The sequence below is a fragment of the Triticum dicoccoides genome, chromosome 5A (assembly GCF_002162155.2).
Source record: "Triticum dicoccoides isolate Atlit2015 ecotype Zavitan chromosome 5A, WEW_v2.0, whole genome shotgun sequence".
NCBI classification, from domain to species: Eukaryota; Viridiplantae; Streptophyta; class Magnoliopsida; order Poales; family Poaceae; genus Triticum; species Triticum dicoccoides.
The window spans coordinates 667245437-667267945 of record NC_041388.1 but is presented as its reverse complement, the minus strand read 5'-3'; the positions used below and the strand labels follow the sequence as shown (position 1 = coordinate 667267945).

The 22509-nt window shown below is 47.0% G+C and overlaps 2 protein-coding genes across 2 annotated transcripts; both read left to right on the top strand.

Moving 5' to 3' along the window:
• The first annotated feature begins 6423 nt into the window (after positions 1–6423).
• LOC119298363 (zinc finger protein 3-like) lies at positions 6424–7021 on the top strand. The gene has a single exon (XM_037575796.1). It carries the CDS (start codon positions 6479–6481, stop codon positions 6869–6871), a length of 393 nt encoding a protein of 130 aa, XP_037431693.1. The 5' UTR covers positions 6424–6478; the 3' UTR covers positions 6872–7021.
• Positions 7022–17552: 10531 nt separating this feature from the next.
• Positions 17553–18461, top strand: LOC119298362 (probable transcriptional regulator RABBIT EARS). Its single transcript, XM_037575795.1, has one exon. The coding sequence runs from the start codon at positions 17566–17568 to the stop codon at positions 18109–18111; it is 546 nt and encodes a 181-aa protein (XP_037431692.1). The 5' UTR covers positions 17553–17565; the 3' UTR covers positions 18112–18461.
• Positions 18462–22509: the final 4048 nt, after the last annotated feature.

The following is a 22509-nucleotide window of genomic DNA, read 5'->3' as shown; positions in this document are numbered from 1 at the left end:
TTCCCTTTCGTTAGTATTCTCTTCATCCTCTATTTGTTTTCTTTTCTTTATGTAATTGGCAATATAAGGATTTTCAATGCAATTCACCGCACAATACATATAAATTTCCTCTAGATCAAATCCAAGAAGTTTATAATGGGCAAATTCTGGAAGATAGTTAGCTATACGTTTCATTTCTTCGTAGCCCATAAGAAAACTAAGTTCATTATAATGTGCAAGGGAAATCAAGTCATCACAATTTTTGGACACGATTAGATCATGAAACAATTTGCATCAGATAGCTAAATGACCCTGTTCATTGCAAAGTCCACAAGTACGGCCAAGAAAATTTAAATTTTCAGCACAATCATCTAGCCTTTCTTGCAACAATTTAGTTTCTAAGTACTTATGCCTCTTGCAATATCTATCTTCCCTATTTGGTGTGTACTTACAAACCAAATGCACTCCACAAAAATTGACATGTTTATAGGAGACATTTTCATCATAACTAGTGCAATCATCATTAGTACCATGGATATTCAAGGAGTTCATACTAACAACATTGCAATCATGCTCATCATTCAAATATTTAGTGCCAAACATTTTAATACATTCTTCTTCTAACACTTTGGCACAATTTTCCTTTCCATCATACTTACGAAAGATATTAAAAAGACGAAGCGTATGAGGCAAACTTAATTCCATTTTTTGTAATTTTCTTTTATAAATTAAACTAGTGCTAAAACAAGAAACAAAGAGACTTGATTGCAAGATCTAAATATATACCTTCAAGCACTCACCTCCCCGGCAACGGCGCCAGAAAAGAGCTTGATATCTACTACACAACCTTCTTCTTGTAGACGTTGTTGGGCCTCTAAGGCCTAGGGTTCATACTTTCACTAGTGCAAGTCCTCTCAACAATAATAAAATAATTGGATCATATAACTATCCCTCAACATGCAACAAAGAGTCACTCCAAAGTCACTAATAGCGGAGAACAAACGAAGAGATTATGGTAGGGTACGAAACCACCTCAAAGTTATTCTTTCCAATCAATCCGTTGGGCTATTCCTACAAGTGTCACAAATAGCCCTAGAGTTCGTACTAGAATAACACCTTAAGACACAAATCAACCAAAACCCTAATGTCACCTAGATACTCCAATGTCACCTCAAGTATCGGTGGGTATGATTATACGATATGCATCATACAATCTCAGATTCATCTATTCAACCAACACATAGAACCTCAAAGAGTGCCCCAAAGTTTCTACCGGAGAATCACGACGAAAACGTGTGCCAACCCATATGCATAGGTTCATGGGCGGAACCCGCAAGTTGATCACCAAAACATACATCAAGTGAATCACGTGATATCCCATTGTCACCACAGATACGCACGGGAAGACATACATCAAGTGTTCTCAAATCTTTAAAGACTCAATCCAATAAGATAACTTCAAAGGGGAAACTCAATCCATCACAAGAGAGTAGAGGGGGAGGAGAAACATAAGATCCAACTATAATAACAAAGCTCGCGATACGTCAAGATCGTGCCAAATCAAGAACACGAGAGAGAGAGAGAGAGAGAGAGAGAGAGAGAGAGAGAGATCAAACACATAGCTACTGATACATACCCTCAGCCCCGAGGGAGAACTACTCCCTCCTCGTCATGGAGAGCACCGGGATGATGAAGATTGCCACCGGAGAGGGATTGCCCCCTCCGACAGGGTGCCAGAACGGGTCTAGATTGGTTTTCGGTGGCGACGGAGGCTTCTGTCGGCGGAACTCCCGATCTATTGTGCTCCCCGGTCGTTTTAGGGTATATGGAGATATATAGGAGGAAGAAGTACGTCAAGTGGGCCATGAGGGTGGAGGGCGCGCCCAGGGGGGTGGGCGCGCCCCCTTGCCTCGTGGCTTCCTTGTTGCTTTCTTGACGTGGACTCCAAGTCTCCCGGGTTGCTTTCCTTCCAAAAATAAGTTCCGTGAAGTTTCAGGTCAATTGGACTCCATTTGATTTTCCTTTCTGCGATACTCTAAAACAAGGTAAAAACAGAAAGTGGCACTGGGCTCTGGGTTAATAGGTTAGTCCCAAAAATCATATAAAATAGCATATAAATGCATATAAAACATCCAAGGTTGATAATATAATAGCATGGAATAATCAAAAATTATAGATACGTTGGAGACATATCAGTATGTATATGCTATGATTACATTTGTATGTGTATCATATGTTAAAGATTATTGTATAAAGCCTATTCAAATACAAAAACAAAAATGCAGAAAAAACTACTAAAATTAGCAGTAGCGAGTGGAGAAAAGTTAGCAGCAGCGCCACAGCAGCAGTAGCGCGTCCAGGCAAAGCGCGCTAGAGCTATTAGCAGTAGCGAGTTTCCACAAAGCGCGCTGCTGTTACACTTGTATAGCAGTAGCGCGGGTGTGCACGCGCTACTGCTACGGGTTAGCTGTAGCGCGTCATTAGTAGCGTCGGTCCCTGCGCTACTGATATACCTAGAACCCGCGCTGCTGCTAGCCTTTTCCCTAGTAGTGATAAAGATTCTCTACAGGTGTCTCAGATGGTGTTTGTTGAGTTGGCATAGGTCAAGATTAGGATTTTTCACCCCATGTATCGGAGAGGTATCTCTGGGCCCTCTCGGTAATGCACATCACTATAAGCCTTGCAAGCAATGTGACTAATGAGTTGGTTGCGGGATGATGCATTACGGAATGAGTAAAGAGACTTGCCGGTAACGAGATTGAACTAGGTATTGAGATACCGACAATCGAATCTCGGGCAAGTAACATACCGATGACAAAGGGAACAACATATGTTGTTATGCGGTTTGACCGATAAAGATCTTCATAGAATATGTAGGAACAAATATGAACATCCAGGTTCCGCTATTGGTTATTGACCGGAAGTGAGTCTCGTTCATGTCTACATAGTTCTCGAACTCGTAGGGTCCGCGCACTTAACGTTCGATGACGATCGGTATTATGAGTTTATGTGTTTTGATGTACCAAAGGTAGTTCGGAGTCCTGGATGTGATCACAGACATGACGAGGAGTCTCGAAATGGTCGAGACATAAAGATCGATATATTGGAAGGCTATGTTTGGACATTGGAATGATTCTGGATGAGCTCGGGTATTTACCGGAGTACCAGGGGGTTACCGGAACCCCCTGGGGAGTCAATGGGCCTTATTGGGCCTTACTAGGAGAGAGGAGGAGGCGGCTAGGTGGAGGGCGCGCCCCCCAAGCCCAATCCGAATTGGGTGGGGGGTCACCACCCCCCCCCCTTTCCTTCCCTCTCTCTCCATGTTCCTTCTTCTCCTACTCCTAGTAGGAAGGGGGAAAGCTAGTCCTACTGGGAGTAGGACTCCCCCCTTGGGCCCGCCCTATGAGGGCCAGCCCTCCCCTCCTCCACTCCTTTATATACGGGGAGGGGGCACCCATAGACACACAAGTTGATTGTTTAGCCGTGTGCGGTGCCCCCTCCACAGAATTCCACCTCGGTCATATCGTTGTAGTGCTTAGGCGAAGCTCTGCGTCGGTAACTTCATCATCACCGTCATCAGGCCGTCGTGCTGACGAAACTCTCCCTCGGCCTCAACTGGATCAAGATTACGAGTGACGTCACTGAGCTGAACGTGTGCAGATCGCGGAGGTGCCGTGCGTTCGGTACATGATCGGTTGGATCGCGAAGACGTTCGACTACATCAACCACGTTTCATAACGCTTCCGCTTTCGGTCTACGAGGGTACGTAGACATACTCTTACCCTCTCTTTGCTATGCATCACCTAGATGGATCTTGCGTGTGCGTAGGATTTTTTTTGAAATTACTGCATGCCCCAACAGATGACAACACTCCTGTGGACTAATCGTGCGTCCTAGTTTTCTCAAGTACACATTGTGTGGCCCAAGACGGTTAGGCCTTCCCTCCATGCGAAAAAGATCGAAGACGGAGTTTCCGATATTTTTTATTCCTTTGGTCGTAGGATATCCGTACTATTAAGAGGGAGTCCACATCGGAAGGTATTGGGTGAATCACTACACGTACACATTCCTTGCACCCACCATATACCCTCCGTTCGAGGAGAGAGTGATTCCCAAAAGTCCTCTGTGACTGTGCAGTTTTGCTCATGGCGGTAGTACCGCTCTCTTGGGCGGTTGTACCGCTAGCATGCAGCTTCGGTCAAACCACCGCTCCAACTACCGCTCAGGGGTGAACCCTTCTGTACCTGGTACAGTGGTAGACCAGTGGTGGAATGGAAGTTTCGGTTTGTCTTGACTAACCGGTACTACCGGTGTTCAGGGCGGTAGAACCGCCTGGAACTCCACCGCCCAGGGATTGCTGGTCCAGCGGTAGCTCCGGCCCAACCACCGCTCTACCGGTCTAGGGTGAAACCTTCTGGCTGTGAAGCGGTTGTCGAGCGGTGGTGGAACAGTACTTCCAGTGTATTCCGATATACTGGTACTGCCGGTGGCCCCTTCGGAAGTACCGCCCTAGTGCCCGAGCAAGGGTTTCCCGCATTCACCGGTTGTACCGGTGATCTTTGCGGAAGTACAACTCCTATGGGTTTCTGCGCATAACGGTTGTATCTGAGGGGACCCTATTTAAGGAGGTGCTTCTCCTACCGCCCACCCGACTTTTTCCTCTCTCTCTCTCCTCCAGTAATGCCTTTGAAGCTCTCTTGCCCGATCTCTCTCTCTAGCCACTCAAACTCGTTGATTTGCTAGGGATTGAAGGAGGAGACCTAGATCTACACTCTCACCAAAGGAAACTTGTTTCCCCCATACCCTCTTGTGTGGATTTTGTTACTCTTGGGTGCTTGGACACCCTAGACGGAAGAGGTCACTTCGGAGCCACATTCCATTGTGGTGAAGCTCCGAGGTTTCATTGGGAGCCTCCAATTAAGTTGTGGAGAGAGCCTCAACCTTGTTTATAAAGGTCCGGTTGCCGCCTTCAAGGGCACCAATAGTGGAATCACGACATCTCGCATTGTGCGAGGGCGTGAGGAGAATACGGTGGCCCTAGTGGCTTCTTGGGGAGCATTGTGCCTCCACACCGCTTCAGCGGAGATGTACTTCCCCTCAAAAGGGAAGAACTTCCGTAATGCATCCTCGGCTTCACTCTTGGTTATCTCGTACCTTTACTTGTGCAAGCTTATATTGTGTTGCATCTCCTGCTTGCTTGTGTGCTCGTTGTTGTTGCATCATATAGGTTGCTCATCTAGTTGCATATCTAGACAACCTACTTTGATGCAAAGTTTATGGTAAAGAAAAGCTAAAAGTTGTTAGTTGCCTATTCACCCCCCCTGTAGTCAACTATATCGATCCTTTCAAACGTGCTTCAATGATATCTGGTGTTCAGGAGGCTTGGCAATGGGGAATCACCGCCGTGCAATTACACCATCAACGGTCGGGGTACAACATGGGATACTATCTTGCCGACGGTATCTAACCTAAGTGGGCGGCGTTTGTGAAGACCATATCCAAACCGCATGGCAATAAACAGAGCCACTTTGCAACCATGCATGAAGCGGCTGGGAAGGATGTAGAGAGGGCATTTGGTGTGCTTCAAACTCGTTGGGGAATTGTGCGGAGCACTGCAATGATGTGGGAATCAGAAACTTTATGACAACTGATGACATGTTGTGTTATTCTGCGCAATATAATTGTCAAGGATGAGGGTGATGCTGTAGCCCAAACCCATGATTTCAAAGCACCTGGAAAACAGGTTGAAATCCTGAAAAATCAAGATGCGGCTCAGCTTATGAACTTTTTACAGATGCATTAGAATTTTCGAGATCATCATGTGCACACGCAGCTACTCAATGATCATGTCGAGCACATGTGGACAACTAAGGAGTTAATGCTTGAGTTGTGCACTTAAAATAAATTTTATGTAACACTAGCTATGCTCTGTACCAACATTTACTATTTACGTGTGACATTGTCTTTTATAATCGACGTGTATGAATTTGCATGGATTTAAGAGTCCGGATTTGAGATATGTGGATACCAGAGGAAAATATGAGAACTTGTCTGAATGCGCCCGCATGCATTTCCGGTCGCGTTCTCGAACATATAAGGGTCAGATTTGTTAAGTCCGGCTGTAAATGCTCTTGGTACTTAGGAACCGAGAGAGTATAGTATAGCGAGGGCTAAGTCTGTCGGTTAAAACACTAGAGTACAATACTGGCGACACGAGTCAGCCTCACGCGCTTGGCCCGTTCCGGCCGTATTTGGATGGTCTGGCCAGGTGCTCTCTTCCGTCGCCACAGACGTAGCAAATGGCTGCAAATGTGCGCAACGTCCCACACCACGCCGGCTCCATTAACCTGATCGCGAGGAACAGTGACGTCTGGAGCACCGGTTAGGTGAGGCACGTGCTGGTGCTGGCTACAGCATTCAATATCATTTGCCCAGCGCCTCAAATTTCATTCGCAACTCCTTTGCACAGTCACCGGTCTGTACTGTACCTGGGAGTATAATGGAACAGCCAAACAGTGAGAAGGATGAGCACGAGCTCAGCCTTGACCTCACCCTCCGCGTGAGCTCGGCAGCTGAGGCGGAGCAGGGCGGCTTCTTCCTCTGCGTCTACTGCGACCGCAAGTTCCGCAGCTCGCAGGCGCTTGGTGGCCACCAGAACGCGCACAAGCACGAGCGCAGCCTCGCCCACCGCCGGCGGGAGATGGCCGCCGCCACGGGTGCACACGGGGCCGGAACGCGCGCGCATGCGGCGCAGGACGAGAGGCCCAGGTATGTTTCCGCCGGTGATTTCGTCGAGCCTTCCGCTGGGAAGGCGGGGAGGACGGAGGCAAGTCCGTGGAAGGTTGCTGCTGCTCCCATGACTGATGATGTGGACCTGTCGCTCAGGCTATGATCGATCTCTTCTTCTAGCTAGTTGAGTTTCTCTCATGGAATTCCGACCTGCGCGCGCGTCGCGCCGTATTTTGGGCTCCTATTTCTTGTGTATTCTCCGATCAATCTGACTGAATGTACTTACCGAAATGTGCCGTCAAATATACTACTCTCTTCGTTTCATAATATAAGAGCTTTTTTTTTGTGGGTACCATAATATAAGAGCTTGACACTGCACATTAGTGTACGAAATGGCTGTCCCTGTCTGTCCAGCGTCCTTTCATGTGTCAAAAATAGAAGTGAAGTAAAATAAAATAATGCAAAGCAAGGAATGCAGGTGCCTTTTAACGTTAATTGAAGTATATACATCTTGATGGATTCACAATGAATCGCCCGGAATGGTACTTTGACTGACGTTTTCTGTTGTAGGCTCAGTTTGTGGTTGTTGAACTGTGTTGTGTAGTGTTTACTTTATAATCTGCCATAGGTAAATGGCCTTGAAACTAGAGGCAAGTTGGTTAAAACAAACAACAAAATAAGCAAAATTATACGATTTTTTTTCAAAACTATGATATATTTTATAGCATTTTCGGAAACTATACCATGATTTGATTAAAAATCAAAAGTAGTAGCCCGTCGGCCATCTCTGGGCCGAAGTAGGACTTTTCGGCCACAGCTTGGCCGAAGTAGAGTTTTCGGCCATCTCCTGGCCGTAGTATGACTTTTCGGCCACACATAGGCCGAAGTAGAACTTTTTGGTCAAGTTTTGGCCGAAATAGACTTTTTGGTCAAGTGTAGGCCGAAAAGTACTTTTTTGTCTCATGTAGGCCGAAGTTGCATGGCTCATACAATACACTGAAATGTATTTTCTCGCCACCCATTTCCTGCCAACCCCTTCCCGCCATATGTTCCCGCCACCCGTTTCCCGCCAATCCCTTCCCGCCTTATTTTCCCGCCATACCGCAGTTAATCTTTCCCGCCATTTTCTTCTCTGTATCTATAAAACCCCCTTCAGGCGGAGGTGGATAAGCATTCCAGTGTAGTGTAGTCGAGATGTCCCATTATCCATTCGATCGTAGTTTTCACCCTGAGATGAGCAGCACTCTGCTGAGTCTAGCTACCGATTTCAGGATGGACAATAGGATAGTTCCATGGGACGAACTCACCGGTAGTGACACCATAATGAATGAGTTGGCTCACGAATTACGTAGGTTTGGGTGGCCTGAAAGGACCTATCAGGAGGTACATAAAGAACTTCTTAGGTTGCATGAAAGGTGGAAGAAGGTGGTGGAGCCGAAGAGTGAAACTTTCAGAAGGACTGCAGAAAAGCATCCATTTTTATGGACTGAGGAGAGTGAGGACGACGATGATATCTTCATGCCGCCGCTTCCGGGTTCTGCATCGTCGAAGGGCAAGAGTTTTGCATTGTCCAAAGGAAAGAGTTCTGCATCCTCGAATGGGCAAGAGTTCTGTATCGACCAAGGGCAAGAGTTCTGCATCGACGAAGGGCAAGAGGAGCGCATCGTCGAAGGGCAAGAGGGCTGCATCAACGGAGGATGACGATGATGACTTCATGTAGTATGTAAGATGTATTCCAGTTGTACTGTTTCATTCAGATGTATTTGCATTATTAGTTTGTATTGTATTATTGTAGGGCATTATGTTCTATCTGAATTTCATTTTGTAGTATGTAAGATGTATTGCACAAGTTCAGCCGCACCGTTTAATTCAGATGTACTTGTATCTTAATTATCGGTTGTGGTCTATTTGGAAATGTAACTGGAATAAGAATGCGAATTAATAGTAATATGTCTCTCGCATACATAAAACAATATATGTCTCCTGATCACATAGAAGCAAGTGCGATAGTAACACATACATGAAGCATGTCTCATACATAAATACTGACACACAGCTGCGAATAGTCTGAAAGTAACATAGATAATGAGTCATACATAGATAGATAAGCATATCACTGCGGGGGACGACGACGAGTCTGGGTCTTCCTCGGGCGAGGACCGGAAGGCGATAAGCGCTGAGGCGGTGGACGAGGCTCGTGATAACCACGACCATAGTTAACCTCGTCTATCACGGTCTGTGTCTCCTGCGTCGGTGGTGGTGGTGGAGTGTGAAACACTGTCTGCGAGAAGCCATAAATGTTCGTAGCTTGGTCATCATCCTCGCGGCCGCCCTCAAAGTACGAAGCACCACCACTAAGGATCGGTGACTTCTCTGAATGCATGAACGGTTGCGACTGGTTGCCTCCTGCGGTAAAGTAAAATTGATACAAATGCATGAACGAAGCACCACCAGTAAGCATCAGTGACTGCTGAGAATGCAAGAACGATTACTACACTGTTCAAAAGAATGTAGTGAGTAGTGTTACCTAGATTCATCTGCTGATGCCAGTAAGCGCTCCCTAGCTGTGAAGGAGGTGGCTCATGCCAGGAAGAGCTCTCTAGCTGTGAAGGAGGTGGCTCATGCCAGGAAGAGCTCCTTGGCTGTGAAGAAGGTGGCTCATGCCAGGAGGATCTCCCTGGCTGTGAAGGAGGTGGCTCATGCCAGGAAGAGCTCCCTAGCTGTGAAGGAGATGGCTCATGCCAGGAAGATCTTCCTGGCTGTGAAGGATGAGGTTCTGCACGGTGCATAGAGGGTCGTGGTTCTGAATGGTGCACAGAGGGTCGTGGTTCTGAATGTTGTACAGAGGGACGTGGCGGACGATGTGCTGGAGGAGGAAGTGCAACATCTGAAGTCCGTCTACACGTAACAGCTGCGTAAATCCCGCGTAGCTTGTCATCAAGACGCCTCAACCATGAGACGCCCTCTCGCGGTGGGATAGTTTCTCCCCTCTGAAAGTGCCGCATTAAAGCGGAAACCTCCTCTCGCGCCTGTAGTGTCAAGTCACCCTGTACACAAAGAGTTAACCAATTATATCCTCGTTGTATGATAGACACCACGAATAGACAACCAAGAGAATATGTCCAGATTAACAAAAGACTTAACATATGAGAACCAAGGCATTTACCGTGTGGTGTCTGGTTCCCACAACAGAGGCAGTTGGGTACATATCGCTGGTGAGAGGGGCTTCGATCTGATCAGGAGCAGCTGATGGAACCAAGTAGATCCTCGTTGTATGCCGGTAACGCTGCAGATACAACCTGAACATTTCCCAGATAAAGGGCCGAACCTCACCCCAGATATTTGTCGCAGCGGTAGTCCGTTCGTCAACGTAAGGGGTAATGCTTTGAAGCCAATAAGCCATGGACTTGTTTCCTCCTAGGCGACTGTCCCTGAGATTGACATGCACGATACATGATTAGGTATATTATGAATGCAGAGCTGCCAACTAAAATAGTATTAGTACTTACTTGTGCACGTGGTCTGGCAAGTGTGGAATATCTGGAATCTCAGGCTGTTGATATAGACCGAACTGTCTCATCACCCTATGAAGAGACATCTCCTCAACTGTCACATCGAACACCAACTTGGCCTTGGTCATCCAAAAGTGCCGATCTCTAGTGCACAATCCAGAAATCCCAACTGGGTACCTCGATGATATAGCCTGAGGCGAGTATGGCTCCCAAATAACTTGATCCTCCTGCAAACTATCAAACTGCGCCATGAAGGATGGGTAGCATCCCCTAACCTGAGTATGCGCAAAATGTCTCTGTGCATGACAACAAATAAGCATTAGTAATACTATTGAATGGCAAGAAATAATTGAATTAATTGTTACTTAATATAAAAGTACCTCTCGCCCTGTCCAAACAGATCCCATAGTAGGTAAGTCGCCGATAGCAGGCACATAAGTCCCAGCTAAGTCCTCCAAACCAAAAGGTTTATCAACGTAGACATAGGGTCGTCCAATAGGAAATCTCTCGTATGACCAGAGCTGCAATAATAATGGACATCCAACAAGACTAGATTTTCTAGACTTCAACAAGCAAGCTTTGCACAGGCCTCTGTACGTAGCCGCTAACACAGCAGAACCAAAACTCCTCTGCAGAATATCCACAGGGCAACGTGCGTCAGCTATCTCTCATGCAATACCGATGAGTCGTGCATCGACAGTGGTCACGTGGTTCTCCGTAAACATTGTCTTGCCGAACAGCCAAAGAATATATGCCTCTAGAGACCGGTCAATCTGTGCCTCCGACAACTGAACGTCGGGATGTCCTAATGAGACAATCTACATAGAAACGTAATAATTGTATGAACAAGTAAGACACATCTAAAAAGTGGCCGTGAAAAGTAATAATTTGTTTATGGCCTCTAGACACATCTAACAAGTAAGACACATCTACATTGTATGAAACGTAATAATTTTTTTAAGTGGCTGTGATGGTTACCTGAAACTGGCTCAACCATCTAAAAAGAGGTCCATGAGGATCGTTGTCTATGGCCCTAGCAGTCGGGACCGCAGCCAAAAAACGGGTCTGCATCGCTACTTGCCACCCAGATTCTGCCTCTAAGGGACCTATGGCAGCACCGGCCAGAGGTAATCCCAACAAGTAAGACACATCCTGTAAAGTAGGCGCCATCTCTCCCCAGGGAAAGTGAAACGTATGTGTCTCTGGTCTCCATCTATCTACTAAGCAGGTAAGGAGTGACTTGTCGTAAGAGAAACGTTTCACTTGCCTCTTGTGTAACTGCAATGGTTCACCTGCCTCATCTAAGTTCGGACCATCAATCCACTCATCCAATGTACCCTCAACCAGTCGTACCAAGGGTAGAAGTCCAGCCCAACTTAACCTACAAAATAAAGAGATTGTTAGCGGTTATGAAAAGTATGTCAAACATAGTAAGTCATTATATGGACTCCATTATATGCACACATACCTATCAACCCATGAATCGTGTATCAGCCAGTTAGTCTTTGGGGTACGAGTGACCAACACGTCTAAGTTGTTGCCCGCTTCCGTAAGGGCGCCCCAGTGCTTTCTATCGATGTTACCATTAAGCAACGGATACGAAGACATATCTGCAATTCAAACAACAAATCTCAGGTGCAAATAAAACATAGTACGGCATATTACAAATTATAACATAGTCCTGACATATTACGAATTAAAACATAGTCCTGACATATTACATATTAAAACATAGTCTTGACATATTACAAATTAAAACATAGTCCTGACATATTACAAATTAAAACATAGTCCTGACATATTACATATTAAAACATAGTCCTGACATATTACATATTAAAACCCACTACGACACATTATATAGCTTGTGAGTTATTTCTTCCTCGTCCGCCCCTTCGGCCTCGACTACCACGACCACGTCCGCCTCTTGCTCCTGTTGTCGCAGCCGTCGATGTGGAAGCACTCGTCGATGCGGAAGCACCATCTTTGTTCAGGTCGGGACAATATTTCATCCTATGCCCATAAACCGCGCATAACAAACATTGTCTGGTTGCTCCACCAGCTTTAGACTGGTCCATATCGTTCCAGATGCGACGGGCCTTTCGTCTGCCCCTACTTGTTTGCCGAAGGTCTGGATGCGGGATGTATACTCTCTCACCGTCGTTTACCTTGTTGAAATTGCCGACGACTCTAAACCCTGTCATCTCGCCTGTCCAGGTGTTAAGAACTGCCTCTTTTAAATAGTATGGGGACACGAAGGATATAGCATCCAACTCAATCTGGCCACAGGCAGCCAACACATGAGAGCAAGGTAGGTGCAACAACTTCGGTTTGTTGCATGTACACTCACACGTTGGATAAAATTCCGTTCCAATTTTTACCTCGTGTGTCTTCACCTCATTTCCAGATCCAAAACCATCGGTAGGAAGTTGAACCTCATACCACCTTTCTTGATTCCCTATGAGTCTGACAGTGTGCTTCTTTGCTTTCTCTATCTTCTTTGGCATGTATTCCATGACATGGCTACAATAAGGTGTGTTCTGATTATCTTCAATATGTTTCTTTGCTAACTCGTGCCTTTCTCTGAAATATCTCAAAGTGCCATGGAATACAGCCTCCACAATAGCTGTGAGTGGCAATGCTCTATTCCCTCTCAGCACAAAGTTATACACCTCTGCAAGATTGGTTGTCATGTGGCCATACCTAGCTCCATGTGTGTCATGCAGCAAAGACCAATTCATTGGAGGCTCTTTCTCTATCCACTCAGAAAAATTCTTTATTGCCCTTCCCATCTTTCTCTTAGTATTAGGAGGGTCAATTGTTGGCAAGTCACAAAGACCTACTGGCTCCTCTAGCTTCGCGATGAGTGCTGCTAATTTAACCTGATCTTCTTCCATTTTCTTCCTCGCACGGACCTGCTTCTTAGTAAACTCATCTAGTTTTGACCAAATAAATTCGTATTTCCGCTGCTGGCTCTGCTTGCATAATTTTTTGAACAAGTTCATCAACCGCTTGTTCTTGAACTGTGAGAAAAATTAGCCCCAAGATGGCGCATGCACCACTGGCTCTGCAAGTCCCTCCAAGGTGTTGGTTCGTCATCTGCTGGATTACGAAGTGTCTTCACGGCCTTCAATATACCAGCATGTCTGTCATGAATGACACGCACGTTTGGTCGGTCCTTCACGATGGCAATTTTCACTTGGCGGAAGAACCATACCCAGCTGAGAAAGTTCTCACCCTCCACAAATGTCATGGCAAGTGGGATGATTTGATTGTTCCCATCCACACCAATAGCAGTCAGGATTTGCCCTCTATACTGACCGGTTAGGAATGTACCATCCACAAACATAACAGGGGGACAATGCCGGAAAGCTTCGATGCACATAGCAAAAGAGAAGAACACTCGTTTCAACACCTTGAAATCTGGTATACTCAGCAACCTCATGTGTTGTACGTTCACATAAGTGCCGGGATTCCTCTCCTTCAGTATGCCCAGGAGATAGACAACATTATCATATGAGTCGAAGAACGTCCCAAACCTTTCCTCCATAGCCTTCTGCTTAGCCCTCCAAGCCTTCCCATAAGGAATGACATAATTCCATCTGACCTTCACTGCTGTCTGGATGTGTTTTGCTTCCATATCTTTCTTCTCTACTATCTCAGTATACATGAGTTGCGCAATGAGACTTGAAGTCAGGTTCGGATGCTTGACCAGCAGGTTCGTCCTCACACAATTATGTGGGACGACAATGGTGACAACCCAGTGGATGTCATACTTCGGCACGTGCCCGTGCACCTTCCCAGGACAACCTGTTACAACACATTTCACGGTATAGTTTGTTGGACTTGATATGTGTGTCTTGAAAACCCTCTGCGTAGATATAGCCCACTTTATCACCGCATACTTCAATTTTTTCTTTGTATCAAACATAGCCCCTATTTGTACTTGGTTCAGATTATACTGCCATGGAGTCTCATGGCCATCGTTCACCGTAAGGCCCATGGATATGTCCTGCTCCCATGCAGAAGGAATCGGTACCTCAACTTCATCCTCAGAATTTTCAGAATCCAATTCCTCCACCAATCCATCCTCGTCCTCATCCTCCATCACCCTCTGCATTTCATCCCCTTCCTCATCCCCATCAGCAAAACTAGAACCAGCTAATATTATCGACTGTCTACTCTGCCCAGTATCAGGACCACAAACATTGTGTGGCACGTAGTCTGACTCTTTCTCGGGTTGGCTAGCATCCACATCTTGTGGCTGTGACCCGGATAAAACAATCTCGTTAGCCACTTCACTGCCTTGGCCGGGTTCATACCCCCTGTGGAGTTGTACGGTATTCTCCTCCTTCGGCACAGGTTGCACAAGTGCATATGGGTGGATTCTCCGGTCTCGGCAGCGTCTTAACAGGGACAACCAATGCTGGCTCCTATCTACCGGCATCAACTCCCACTTGACATTTTTACAGGATTTGGTCCACAATGCATGAATACTGACGGAACATACTTCAGGATCCAGACCGAAACTAGTTGTCAACCAGTACTTCAACTGTCTAATGTCCAGTCTGTCCGGGTCAGCTAGTGTCATGATGCCATTTTTAAACTCGCTAAGATCAACCCCCAACTCATTATATCGAACATTACCAGCGCCGTAGTAAATAGTCAGATTTACTGATTCAGACATTTTCACCTGTCAGACATTGTCATCCTCTCATTAATCACAACAAAGACTAATATTACCCGTTACACTAACTATGCACTAAAATGCCTCCACAAATATATTAACACTGCACTTCACAATATGACTTATCTAAACTAATTAAAATATACAATTCAGAGAAAATTTGTGATGGCATGGTTATACCTTCGAAGCGTGTGTCCCTAGCTTCTTGCTCCTCTCTTTCACTCAGCGGCACCGGCCACCTCGCGGAGTACTTGCACCACAGGACAACGGCAGCGCCGCCCCCTCAACGACCGGAGGCTCAACTCCGGTCACCCCCCAAGCTGCACCTCCTCGTCCACAGCAGCTGGTCCTCCTCACCACCACCTCCTTCCCAACCACACCTTCTCCACCCCACCATGGCTCCTCCCTCCAAACGCAGAAAATACTATCCCATACCCAAAAAAAACACCGTAGGTTGTTGGAGAATGGTATGATCTATCTATTCTGTGTCTTGGATGTGAAAATGGGTGCAAAGTGGTGGAGATCGGCGCGGGCTTGTGAGGTTACAGAGAAGAACGAGAGAGAGAGAGGAGGAAACAGAGTGCGAGCAGCCAGAGGAAGGAGACGGCCTGGCGAGCCTTATCCCGAACTCTTCGGTCAACTCTTGGCCGAAGAGCTCTTCGGCCGCCCGCTGGCCGAAAAGAGCCCACTTCGGCCGCACGTGGGCCGAAGCTACGATTTTCGGCCGGCCCGCCACCGACACCACCTCTTTGGCCCAGCCGAGCCCTACTTCGGTCAAAGCCTGGACGAAAAGTCCTTTTCGGCCAAACCCGGGCCGAAAACAACCTCTTCGGCCAGCGCGAGGCCGATGGGGTCATAGTTTTGATTTTTTTTCACGTTTAGTGCTATAGTTTCCGAATTTGCTGCACAAAAAGTTATAGTTTTGAAAAAAAATATCAGACGTTCTAACCTTTTTAATGTGGTTTGCTCACTAATTTCAGTCTGCATGTAGTCTATATTGAAATATTTAAATCATCTTGTATTTATGAACGAGAAGTTGTTGTGTATACATAGGATTATCATACTCCACCGTGCCATCAAACACAACCTTACGGAAAATCAGTGTACATCCGTCTAGTTCACTATTACTCTCTTAGTTTGTACTAAATCAACGACACTTAATATGAAACAGAAGGAGTACTAATTCTGTTGCAACATATGACATACACGCTAAGTAAATATACCTCCTATCATCTACACCTAGTGATGTTAGATCTCTGATAAACATCCACATGCAGAAGATTGATGTCCACCTAGCACCCAGCCCACCTTCCCCTCGCTATCTTCCCACTTCGCGCATGTGTGCTTGCGCGCGCGCGCTCTCTCTCTCCCTTCGCGCGCGTGTGTGAGAGCACAACTATCTCATTATCACGGCCACTATCTGCGGGTTAGCCGTCTTTATGACCACACCGCTGAGAACCAAATGAGCTACTACGTGCTCTACTTTTTCTCGAGGAATCATTGTGTACTATACTGAGTAACCAGATTTAATTTTGTCAGCGAGCCAACCGCAAACATTACTCCCTTCGTTTCTGTTTATTAAACTTTCTAAAGTTTGACCAACTATATGTATTTTTTTTGCTTCGGTACACTCCCCTAAACGTTTGCACGAATCTTAAAGTTTGTATATCAATACACATAACACCAAACTGGCTTCATCATAAAGTATATGTTCATGTTATATTTATTTAGCATTGTACTAGATGTTAATATTTTTTTGATATAATATTTGTCAAACTTAGCAAATTTGTCTTAGACAAAGCTGAAATGCAAAGTAAAAAGAAGCAGAGGGAGTACACGCTGGAGTTAAAACTATCTTGTACGTGTATCAATGGACGCGTCGTCTAAAATGAGTTATTCTGCAGTAGTTATGGCCGTTGCATTATTTTTATATGAATATATGTTATCCGTTGCATTATTTTTATATGAATATATGCTAGCCGTTGAACGATACAGAAGTTGCCTTTACCGTCGCGGGAGAGTATCAGGTGATACCACCTCCTAAATGCTCCCACGATACCATTTAAAAAAAAAATCTAATTTTAAATGTTTCAAAAAATTCTAAAAAATGTTGTGGATGTTCACATCGCATGGGTGTACAACCTCTACAAATTTCAGGTTCAAATACTAAATCAGATTGAGAAATAAAAAAAGACAAATCTAGATGTGAATAGTGGCGTTTTGACTTTTGCCTTTTTCGACACTATTTATGCTGTATTTGTCTTTTCTTTCTCAATGTATATTTTGAATTTGGACCTGAAATTTTTAGGGGCTGGACATGTGATGTGAATATCCACAACTTTTTCAGAATTTTTTTAAATATTTAAAATTGAAATTTTTGAAATGGTATCATGGGGTGGTATCATGTGATATTCTCCCTTACCGTCGCTATGGATCTGGCCGACCCCTTTCCCCTCAATCCTGGCTCAGCCGAGGCGTCCTTGAGCCGTTAGCAAATTGACGGCCAGCCGGAGACGTGCGCGTCCACCGGCTGCACTAACGTGCCCCCCGATGAACAGTGCAACACGCGTTAGGTGAGCAGCGGTAGCTGTCTATTTAAACCTTTGCTTAGCACAACAATTTCCATGGCGAGTTAAGCTCTGGTCGACTCTGTAGCTCATGCTCACACGCACGCTAACTATCCATAGTGTAGCTAGAATGGAACAGCTGACGAGTGACGACTGTCAGCAGGAGGACGAGCTCAATCTTGGGCTCACCCTCCTCACCACGGCCGCGACGGAGCCCGGCGTCGGCTTCTTCCTCTGCGTGTACTGCGACCGTAAGTTCCGCAGCTCGCAGGCGCTCGGCGGCCACCAGAACGCGCATAAGCACGAACGTAGCGTCGCCAAGCGCCGGCAGCTGATCGCTGCCGCGACGCGCGTGGGTGCGCGTGCTGCGGCGCAGGACGAGAGGCAGCCCGGGTACCACCCCGGGGGCGGTGGCGATTTCATGTCTGCGGCTGGGAAGGCGAGGAAGACTGCTGCTGGAAAGGCGCACAAGCACGACAGGAGCTCGCCGGAGTACGACGATGGCGCCGACAATGTGGATTTGTCTATGGCTGGGAAGGCGAGGAAGACTGCTGCTGGAAAGGCGCACAAGCACGGCAGGGGCTCGTCGGAGTACGGCGATGGCGCCGATGACATGGACTTGTCTCTCAGGCTATGATCGACCTACTAGTTTGTCCCAGATCCACACCCAGCTTACTACTAGTTGACAGCGCGCATCCGCTACATGATTCGGTATGCCGAGGTCTTCTTTGGTGATTACATGTGAAACTGCTGCTATGCCTGCTTGTTTCAAGCTCTGTGTGTGTTGGATTCTTATGTTCTTTTTCCGTTGAGTTTTTCCTCATGAAATTCCTTGACCAGAAAGAAAGTTTGATCTTATGACCTTGCTAGTTGCTAGTGTGTTTTCGAGTGTTTATGTTGGGTTGGCTTTGTGCATCGTAATTATGCAGAGGCCGGGTGTATGCTCATATTGTATCCTCTCGATGCTCTATTTGAGCCAATAAAATTTACCCTTTATCTAAAAAAGAAAAGAAGTTTGATAATTTACATTTATCCGTCCAAAATTCGTGCTTGCTTTGTCTTGTCTGCTGGTCTTTGTTTTGATTTCATTGCTTAGCTTTTTCAAATAATTCAAATATATATAAGCGTGATAGAATAGCCTATTCTACACCACCACTAATAACGCTATATACAATATCTAGTAAAACATTGTATGAAATATAGTACTTCAGAAGTAATTTTGTTCTACTATCCAAGTTATAATTTACTTTATTTTTACAAAAAATATTATATTTTATATAATGTGTTATTATATTTTGTATATAGCATTATTAGGGGTGTAAAATAAGTTATTTTAAACTAGTTTAGCGGTTCCTGAGAATCATTCCTTCTTTTTTTTCTTTCTAATAACCAACAATATAGCATGGGGGTTTCAAGCAAACCAATACAACTCAATGCATTTCACACGCCGGTGGATCAATTGTTGTGTGATAGCTAGCGCGCTGCACGAGCGGCCGGCGGCAAGGACCCGAGCTTGAAGGAGTCGAGCTCAAAGGAGGAGGAGGAGGAAGAGAACAAGGAGATGGATCCTGCGGAGGAGCTCGCGGCTGCCAGCTTTAAGGTCACCACCACTGGAGGAGACGACGTCGGACCTAGCGGTCAAGGGCGACGACGCCGTCCTCCTCCTCTCATGGGAGAAGGTGGAAGCGCCAACCACGCAGAGCTCGTCGAAGAGGCCGAGCAGCTCGTCGTTGAGCGAGCCAACGCTGCCGCCGACCCCACCTTCTTCGTCGAGAGTAACGCCATCCTCGAGCTCCCAAGGACGAGCACACTGGTGAATCGCTGCAAGCTGCTGCTCATCTGTGACGCCGAGCGGGAGCAAACATAAGTGGAGGTTGCCGGCGAGGACTCCGACGAGAAAGAGATGCCGTTGATTCTCCTCACCGCCAACAACCACTAGGCCAACGGCTCCGGCGCAGGGGTGATCGAGCTCTCATCCGACAAGGACTAGAAGTAATTTAGTTCATTTTATATGGATGTAGTTGTAAACAGTGGGGCGCTACATGTTGTGTGATTTAGTAAGACTAGTCACAGTGGGAGTAATTTCAGCAGTAACATCAAGTCCAACTCAGCAAATTTGTTTATGTGGCAATGAGTTAATGAGGAGAGAGATAGTTGTAGTAACTTAGCTAGTTACCATAACATCATATGTCCCAATGCAATATGAGTCTATAACCTAATAAATGAATCTTTGCATGTTACCATCCTTAAGTTATTACCCACTATGAAGATAGTAACATAGTCTAGGGATATATGTATGTTACTAGTGTATGTTATTATACATTGTGCTAGTCTAAGTGACACCACAAAACTCTGAGTAGCTGCAATTATACACCTACCTGCAATTATAGCTTGTCAATTATAGCACATTTATATAGCTTTGACATCATTTCCTCTCACTTCACATATATTGCTCTGTTGATCAACGAAGCATGGCTGACATGGATACGGGGTATGGGAAATGAAGGACGCCGTTGCCCGGCTGGATGATAAATAGAGTTCGGTTAGCTCCTGCACGCAGACATATTTGCACATCTCTGTAGACAAATGGGGGCCAAAATTTGGTGTGACAACCAATGTCGATAAAGGGAGTCATAAATCAGTAGGATCAAACTTGCAAACACATGAATGAAGATTGGATCCAGACAGATCCACAAAATACCATCAGCAATCGGATTTCACAAAATCCGGCGAAGACACACCTATACACGCTCTTTGCCAACACTAGACGCACTGTTGAGATGGGGATCGAATACGGGTGTCATCATTCCCACTGATGGATATCACCGACCTAACCAAGATGCCGAATCTAACAAAAACGAGAGCAGGGCCCCTCCCAGCGATGGGGAGCCAAGGTCCTACACACCTCCATGGCCAAAGAACATCATAGGCCAGGTGGACCGTCTGCAGCGCACTACCGGAATCGCACCCTATGCCGACGGCCAGGGCCGTCGGCATAGCCCTGAAAGGCCGTCGGGACAGGCCTATGCCGACGGCACCCGTCGGCATAGGGCCGTCGGCAACATATCCGTCGGCGTAGCCAGGAATGCCGTCGGCTTAGAAAGGCCGTCGGCATAGGACCTATCCCGACGGCGTCCGTACATCTATGCCGACGGCCCCGGCCGTCGGCAACGTTATTGCCTAACGGCGGCCGCCGTTAAGTGCTGACCAATGCTTGCTCGCCATGTGGCAGGTCTGTGCCGACGGTCTGGCCGTCGGCATAGCTGTCGGCTTAGGTTGAAACTATGCCGACGGCTAGACCATCGGCATAGACCTGCCACGTGGCAGCCACTGGGAGCTCCTGGAGCAGGCCTATGCCGATGGCTTAGCCGTCGGCTTAGTTTGAAACTATGCCGACAGTGGAACTATCCACCCGGTCGTGTTAGGTCAGCCCATACGAACACTTTAGAGCAACATCCGGGCCAAACCCACAGTAAGATCCCCTCCCTGTAGACCCGACGCGTCCGTTTCCCCCCTCCAGGTGCCGGCGGTGGCGCCGTCCGTGAGCGGGGGCACAACCCGGAGACGCGTGCCGCCTCTAATTTGGACATGGCACCACACCACCCCGCATGTATGAGGGCCCGGTGCGATGCTCCGGTGGTATTGCTATCCCCCAGGGCCCCCGTCCCGCCTCTTCAGACATGGCACCACACCGCCCCGCATGTATGAGGGCCCGGTTAGATGGGAGGGTGTACCTGGGGGGTAGCAATACCGCTAGGTGTTGCTTTGGGCCCTCCTACGGTTGTGAAAGCGTGGTGGCTAGCGCAGGCACCCGGCACGCAGCTCCGGGGTGTGCCCCCCATCTCCGGCGTCGCTGTGGGGCACGGCGCGGCGGCAGCAACGTCCGTGAGGGGGGCAATCGATATACCATCTGGGTATGTTTTTTTGTGTTAGACAAGGCACATTTATGTTGTGAAAAAAACAGGGAAAATTAAGTAAAAATAAGTAAAAATAAAAATAAATAAAAAATAGAGATATGCCGACGGCAAGGCCGTCGGCATACCTGCGCACATGGCCACGGATCGATGACGTGCCTAAGGGCGCGGATCGGTGATGTGGCAACATCCATGGGCCAGACCTATGCCGACGGCCAGGCCGTCGGCATAGATTTGCCACCCCACGGACAGGCGAACGACGCGGATCGATGACGTGGCGGGCGACGCGGATCGATGACATGACGTCTATGCCGACGGCCGCCGTTAGCCCGTCGGCGTAGATTGACGCCGTCAAAAGGCCGTCTCCGTCCGCGTAGCCGGGCCCACGAGCTATGCCGACGGCCTTCTCTATGCCGACGGCCACGTAGGCATATTTCTATCGACGCCGACGGGTGAGCTTTGCCGACGGGGGCCGTCGGCATAGATTGATATACGCTGACGGCTTTTCTATGCCGACGGCCTGGGCTGGGCCTTCGGGATAGGGCAATCTATGCCGATGGGGCCCGTCGGCATAGGTTCGACCGTCGGCATCGCCAGTTATTCTGGTAGTGGCGCTAATAGGAGGAAAAGGAAACCTAATCATATGCCTACTTGGCATTGACAAATTTTTTTGAGTTGGAATTTGTTGCAGATTTATTAAATTGTCACGGTACAACCCAAGGCCACCTCTTTACATATAAAGGCCGGTGGTACCCGAAACCAAGTTTTTTAGAGTTTATTTCTACAACCTTTCCTACCTAGTTCATGGGCAACTTTATTCATCGATCGTCGCACCCAAACGACTCTGAACTCCAAAAAATCTTGGAGTAGCCCTTTAACCTTTTCAACAAGAGGACCATCCGACGAGGGGTCTTTCACCCCGTTGTTTTGATCTTGCGAACAACATTTTGCGAGTAGGATATAGGATTCCAATAGCAATTTCTGAACACCAAACTCGTTAGCTAACTAAATTGCACGCCGGTGCGCCATGATCTCAACTAACTTGGATCATTGGTGGAGGCAAAAATAGTGACAAGCACCCGCCTAGAATACCTCCCCTGGTCTTCCACCTCCAGAATCGT

What these genes read in the sequence shown, in the direction of transcription:
- LOC119298363 (XM_037575796.1), top strand. Translation starts at nt 6,479, where the DNA reads ATGGAACAGCCAAACAGTGAGAAGGATGAGCACGAGCTCAGCCTTGAC.
- LOC119298362 (XM_037575795.1), top strand. Translation starts at nt 17,566, where the DNA reads ATGCTCACACGCACGCTAACTATCCATAGTGTAGCTAGAATGGAACAG.